The sequence below is a fragment of the Oreochromis niloticus genome, linkage group LG1 (assembly GCF_001858045.2).
Source record: "Oreochromis niloticus isolate F11D_XX linkage group LG1, O_niloticus_UMD_NMBU, whole genome shotgun sequence".
In the NCBI taxonomy this organism is placed as follows: Eukaryota; Metazoa; Chordata; class Actinopteri; order Cichliformes; family Cichlidae; genus Oreochromis; species Oreochromis niloticus.
In genome coordinates this window covers 28554009-28560278 of record NC_031965.2, presented here as the reverse complement: position 1 = coordinate 28560278, position 6270 = coordinate 28554009, and the positions used below count along the sequence as shown (strand labels likewise).

At 39.3% G+C, this 6270-nt stretch overlaps 1 protein-coding gene across 3 annotated transcripts; it reads left to right on the top strand.

Annotated features, from left to right (window-relative positions):
• Positions 1 to 1243: 1243 nt before the first annotated feature.
• Positions 1244 to 5978, top strand: bcl2l10 (BCL2 like 10). 3 transcript variants are annotated; one of them, XM_003437699.5, is made up of 3 exons: positions 1244 to 1400; positions 2722 to 3180; positions 5197 to 5920. In XM_003437699.5, the coding sequence occupies exons 1-3, from the start codon at positions 1287 to 1289 to the stop codon at positions 5317 to 5319; spliced, it is 696 nt and encodes a 231-aa protein (XP_003437747.1). In that variant the 5' UTR covers positions 1244 to 1286; the 3' UTR covers positions 5320 to 5920. The 3 variants fall into 3 exon arrangements, with proteins under 3 accessions (XP_003437747.1, XP_025763114.1, XP_005447649.1); XM_025907329.1 differs by lacking the exon at positions 1244 to 1400 and adding an exon at positions 1608 to 1896 and having other exon boundaries at positions 5197 to 5978; XM_005447592.4 differs by lacking the exon at positions 1244 to 1400 and adding an exon at positions 1918 to 2054 and having other exon boundaries at positions 5197 to 5978.
• The last annotated feature ends 292 nt before the right edge of the window (positions 5979 to 6270 follow it).

Genomic DNA, 6270 nt, shown 5'->3' with positions numbered 1-6270 from the left:
AATTGAAAGCTACAAGTCAGAAGTCCTTGACTCCCTGAAAACCCATAAACTGGAGAAGAAATAGCCCTCTGTCCTTCTTGATAACCAAACTGCATGTTAAATATAGCAATTAAAATAAGCTATTAATCCACTTCTTTGTTTGGATTTTGTTGACATTGTCTTTTACAATTGTTAAGTGATATTTTAATCATCAATATATTTTAAAGAACAGTAATTATATACTGCAAGTTATGTCCCACAACACATGTGGAATTCTGTTAATGAAACCTATCTAGTTGGGAAACAGAAGAGAAAAAAAAATGTAAGGCGTCATGGAAAAAAGGAAGTGACATAATTAAGTCATGTGCTAGTGGCACAAGCAGACCAAAGGTCAGTTCTCTTTGGCATAGTTTGTAATACTTGGTGTCCAGAAGACAGATTAAATTCAGTTTCCTTCCTTTATTTATATAACTACACTTATTTTTTACTTTCAGCTCAAGCTTTCTCTGAGAAAACACTAATACTTACTGATCGCACTGATTTGTAACACTGTTAACTACACACCCTGTTACCATGCATATAAAACAAGTATAATACACTTATGTAAATTGTGACAAATAATGCTAGATTATATATCTATTCATCCATGTTAATTTGTGCTAGCTTGTTTTCAAACGTTGATATAAATCAAGTTTATCTAAAACTGAGTATTTAGTATGATGGTAATCATTTAACTTAACGGTCAAAATTATATTAAACTATATTTTTAAACTCTACTTTTTCAGGTTCTGTAGTATGGCATCTCAAAAAATGTCACTTTGATGCCTAATTTTTGTGGTGGTTTATTATTTGAGTTTCTTAACGGACAGCAGAAAATGTTAAAATATAGGGTTAATTTTAAAACAACAACAACAAAGAGACAAAAACATTTTAAAGCATAAATTGTCCCAGAATTGTAGAATGACCCTTTTATGTTCTGATCATGTCAAGTCTTTCCTCGTCTGGTAAAACACAAAACCAAACAAGTTAACCGTCCAGTTTTTTCTACAATAAGTTTCTACATTGTGTTTATGGTTTTGGTCTCCTTTTGTGGCATCCCATTAAAGGAAATGTAAATAAAAAAAATACTTTGGCACAAAGACATCTTTAACAACTACTTAACGTAAAACAATGATTTATGGATTATTTGTCACCCTTTTTTGTACCTTCGGAATACCATACCAAACTATGACCACACTTCCGCTGGTTATTCCGTGACGGTGTTTTCTTTCCACAGTTCCACAGTCGACGTTCCCAGCACAAAAATCATGTCGAGAGGCGGAGTCACACATTCTCTATCAGCTGAAGGGAAGACTCAACTGTACCGACGCTCTCCTTCCGCCGTCTGTATGTGCAGAGAGCAGTCTGATATCGCTGGGAGGGTGAGTCTTTGTTTAATGTATTTGAGAAAAACGTGTTTATTTTACTGATTTGTGTCTTGTTAGAGAGATAGAGAAAAATGTCCGCACTGAGGTGTCTTTTTTGGTCGGTTTAAACCGGCTTTTACTGCGTAGACGTGGCTGTCGTAGCTGAGCTCGCTCTCCGTCCGCGAGCGCTCCTTTGTGTCCTCCATTGCTCTGGTGACAGATCAACGATTACTCAGCGAAGCTAAAGCCAACAACCCGGCCAACGGCTAGCCGATACAGTAAATGGTCACGTAAAGTGACCCCACTCTCAAACTACAATCTGTTTGATCTGCGTGTCTGTTTGGTACTCTTTAAAGTGAAGATAGCTCTGTGTTGCCTTCAGCATCACTGTGGCTTCCGTTAACAGAAAGCTAAAGCTAAACCGCAGCACAGCCTACGGAAATACTCTGCTAACACCACAGTTTCTCTTTGCCTGCGTTTAACGACACCTGACGCGGAAACTGACTCACAGGTCATAGTGTTTGACTTTTACGCATTTTTATGTCGAGAATGGAAAAAAAAACCCTTACGTTACGTTGGCCGGTGTTAATATGAAAACAGCTGCGGCTGCAAAAGCAAAGCTGATGAAACTAGTTTGAAAGAGCGTCTGTTGTTAATCACACGACTGAGGTAACTGGAGGCGAAAGCTAAAGGATTTTGCCTTCATAATTTTACATTTAGCTTTATACAGTAAGGCTGTAATCAGTTAAGATGACTCTGGGAGATGTCAGCAGCCAGTATTCATTATTTATATGACATAGTTCAGAGCTAAAAGGCTTTAAAACCGTTTAGTTATTGTAGTACAAAGAGAGAATACATAACAAAGAAGACAGTTTTGTAATTTGATCATGTCATCGTGGTTGTTTGAGTCATTTTACCATCATTTTTGGTAGCCTTATAAACATTTTTTCAAAGGGAAAAAAAAATTATCGTGTTTGTCTCCCTTTGGCAGAAGGTGGGTGTTAGCACCTTGCTTTAAATGCAGGGAAAAACCAGTGTCACATTTTCACTTTTCAAATAAAGAAGGTACTTTCAGTTGCTTCCATATTTCTCAAGGGAGTTGCCACAGCATGGCAGATCAGATGCCCTTCCTGATATAACCCTCCCAGTTATCCAGGGTTGGGATAACTGTGAGGCTTTGTAGTTGTTAATTACACAGAACCAAACACACTGTTTAGGAAGCAGTCAGCAGTTTTATTGATGATAAAACCACATCATCAGCATTTGTTCTTCATAGTAGTTCAGTGTCTCAATTGGCAAGTTCCTCAAGCTCGTCTTCTTTTTCCCTCACTTGTAGAAAATGAAATTCTGTGGGCTGTGGAAAGAGACCCTGCTTTTGGCCGAGGACTACCTGTCCTTTTGCTGCACGAGTCCACATCAAGCCCCTCCACCTCCCAGCGAATCAGCCGCTGCCATGAGGCGTCTGGGCTGGGACATCGAAAGACAGCACCAAGCTCGCTTCGACAACCTCGCTCAGACCTTCCTGGTGCAGTGTGGGCCGGACCACTGCCTCAGCCTCAGAAAGGTGATGAAGGAGCTGGTTGGAGATGGACACTTGAACTGGGGGAGGGTTGTTTCTCTTTTTGCCTTTACTGGAGTGCTGGCCAGAAAGATCCTGGAGCAGAAGCCGGGGCTGGACCCTGGGCAACAGCAGGAACTGGGACAGGAGCCCATGAGCTGCAGAAGGCTGGCAGAGACCATAGCTGATTACCTGGGAGAAGAGAAGAAAGACTGGCTGTTGGATAATGATGGATGGGTAGGTGTTCCCTGAAACTGAGTCAACACAAAAACTGAAGATAAGGGAGGCTTTGATTATGTCAAGAGCAAAACGGTGGATTCAAAGTGGTAGTCGTCTGGGGGATTTTTGTGTTTTGTTTTTCTTTGAATTATTGTCGCTGGAAATCACCAGTCTGATAGGATCACTGTTGTTTAGGTTTATGACATAAGATACAACCAGGGACAATTCTCTTACATTCTGCCTTGTTTATTACTTTGTTTGGCATCACGATGAGTGTTGAGACTGCTGTGATTCTGGGAATTACAAAGTAATTGTACACAACATGCTGGGGAATTTATGCCAAAACAACAAGATCTCAACAATGGTGGCAGGAAAAAAAGTTTGTCTAGCCAAGAAATCTAAAAGATTTTAAAGTGGGGAAAAAGGTAATTAAGGCAACTTAGAAGGATTAGACTTAGAAGAACAACTTTTAAAAAAGAAAAATATAAAACATGTTCCAGTAGCAGAAGGTGGTGATCACAGATGATGACTTAGCAGGGTTAAACCTGCTGGCAGGCTGCTTATTTACTGGAAAAACGTGAACTATAATGCCCTCTGGCTGAGTCCCAAAAGCCTTAACTGAACATCAGATGCTGGCTTTTATGAATGGGCTTACCCAACACACACACCCACACACACCCACACACACACCCCTCCTTTCTTTGGCTGGCAGCTGGTTTCAACAGACACAGCCAGATGGACTTTTTGTAGTAACAGTCAAAGCTTGTGTATGTGTGTGTGTATGTGTGTTGAGTTTGGCTTTAGCTGTATTGAAAGTTAGCGTGGTATGACTAGAAAAACAAGCAGCTGTCGGGCAGCAAGAACACCTGGAGCTGAGAGCAGGTGCACTCGCTGGTCAGAATGTGTGCCTTCAGTCTGAAAACACGATGGAGAGATGCAGCTGCAGGACTTTCCCTGTTTTTAATGCTGGGGATGCACTGATCAAGATTATTGTCGCTCATTAAAACAAAGCCAAAACAACAAAACTCGAAGCTACAATAAAATAAAAACAAATGATAAAATAAGATCTGACCAGAGCCCAACTGACAAGAAATCAATACAAACAATTATAAATAGTGAAAATTCAAATTCCAACATACTACTTCTGTTGTTGTACATTTATTTGAGTTTTATACACAGAGATGTACTGATATCAGCCCAAGCAATTAAGATGACTTCTACTGATGGCAGTAGCTAATATTTATCATTGTTTATGCCAAATTTGTTCATATTTAACATAGTAGGAGTTTAGGATACTTAGGCAAAAACAAATCAGCCAATAGATTAAAAATACATATATATTTTATACATTTTTTTAATGTTCTCTTTGTTCCTGGGGAAACAAACAAAAATGATGTAGCAGGTAAATTTTGTATCACAAACATCACAAAGCCTCCTGATTCAAGTTGTTCTAATTGTCACACCTGGTTTTATTTTAATGTACCATAATAATCATCATAAAACATTAACAAACGAAATGATGTAGATGGTATTAAAGTTGGATGTCCGACCAGTAAACCAGTGACACGGACGTGCTTTTAAACCTGCATTATGAACACTGAGTTCATTTTGTAAAATTTGGTCATTCAGAGAGTTAAAAGGAGGTTAAATCCAGGTGTGCTCAATGGTGTGTGGTTTGGCAGACAGATCTGCGCCTTGTTTGTTGTGTCTGCTTTAAAAACACAAAGATGATGAAAACGCTCAGCTCGAGGCTTCAGTTTAGGTTTGTTTATATAGGGACAAATCACAACAGCAGTCCCTTTATACTGTCAGGTAAAGACCCAGCAGTATTGCTCATAACAAGACTTCACAAACCAAAGGGTTACAGCGTGGTGTCTACCTACATCTTTTATATACAGTCTTTTTGGGGGGTGTTGCAGAGGTGTAGCTGTCAGTTTTCTTTTTTTCTCTAAAACAGTGCATTGAGGGAGGGGGGGGGGACTGGAAACAGCACTCGTAATAATACTGAACATGTTTCTGTTTGTCTTCTTGTAGGAAGGCTTCTGTAAGTTCTCCCGCAGTGCCAGAGAAGTGAGCCAGGACTCATCCATGAAGAAAGCGCTGTTTGCTGCCGCCGGTGTCGGCCTTGCTGGGCTTACCTTCCTCTTGGTGCGCTAGCTGACATTCTCCACACTTGACGCATCCTCATATTTTAAAATTATTCGGCACGATTTCATAAACGTTGGACAACGTCCAGCCACCACTCTGCAAAACGGGCCCTCTGTAGTGAAAGAACGTTGTTTCACGATGTTACTGTAAAGTTTGCACAGTCTCGGAGCCCCTTAAAACTGACATTCGTCGCTTGCCCCTAAAGATTGTAAAACCAATTTGAATGCCTTCTGAAATGTTGGAGTGAGTGAGATCAGTTTACATTTCCTGGCTGATTTTTTTTTGTTGTTTTTTTTGCAGTGCAGGTCAAAGGCTTCAGATTTTGATTTCATGATCTTCTGCCTCTCTCTTTTTTTGTGGTATAGAGGCATTCCAGAGTGAAATGTAAAATTTAATATATTGTATTTCTATGAAACCAGTAAACTGCAGTCCGCTGTTTGTCCTGAATTCATACAAACTGTATAATTTTTGCAGGATCAGCAAAACTGTTCTGTACTCCCATGCAACGGTGCTAGATAAAACATTTCTTTGTCAACTTACCAAAAAGCAGGGACCAATCTGAATACAAATACATTACTCCTGGAAAAAAATAAAATTCCTCCAAATTATATTTTTACATTGTTTCTAATTTATTTTGCTTTTTTTAATAAAAGTGTTTATTAAATGTTGTCATGTTTTATTTTTTTCCTCCCCTGAACGTCTACACCAGAGGTCAGGAGCGTGACAGGGAAATGTAAATGACAGTCTCTCCTTTCATGTGCAGACACATTTTCATAAATAAAATATATCCTGTCTCTCCAGTGCTCCTCCACTTAAACAACAAGGGTTCACAAAAGAAAATACATCTGGTGGACGTTCAAACTCAAATCCTGTTGTGTTGCACTAAAAAATGTTTCAGTGCAACACTGAATAAAGAGAAATAAAATTTAAAAAATGCAACATTTTAGTAAAGTGACTACT

Excerpts from the sequence above, each read along its gene's own strand:
- bcl2l10 (XM_003437699.5), top strand. The coding sequence starts at position 1,287 with ATGTCGAGAGGCGGAGTCACACATTCTCTATCAGCTGAAGGGAAGACT. Across the intron at positions 1,401-2,721 it reads AGTCTGATATCGCTGGGAGG|AAAATGAAATTCTGTGGGCT; the intron begins GTGAGTCTTTGT and ends CCTCACTTGTAG. Across the intron at positions 3,181-5,196 it reads TGTTGGATAATGATGGATGG|GAAGGCTTCTGTAAGTTCTC; the intron begins GTAGGTGTTCCC and ends GTCTTCTTGTAG.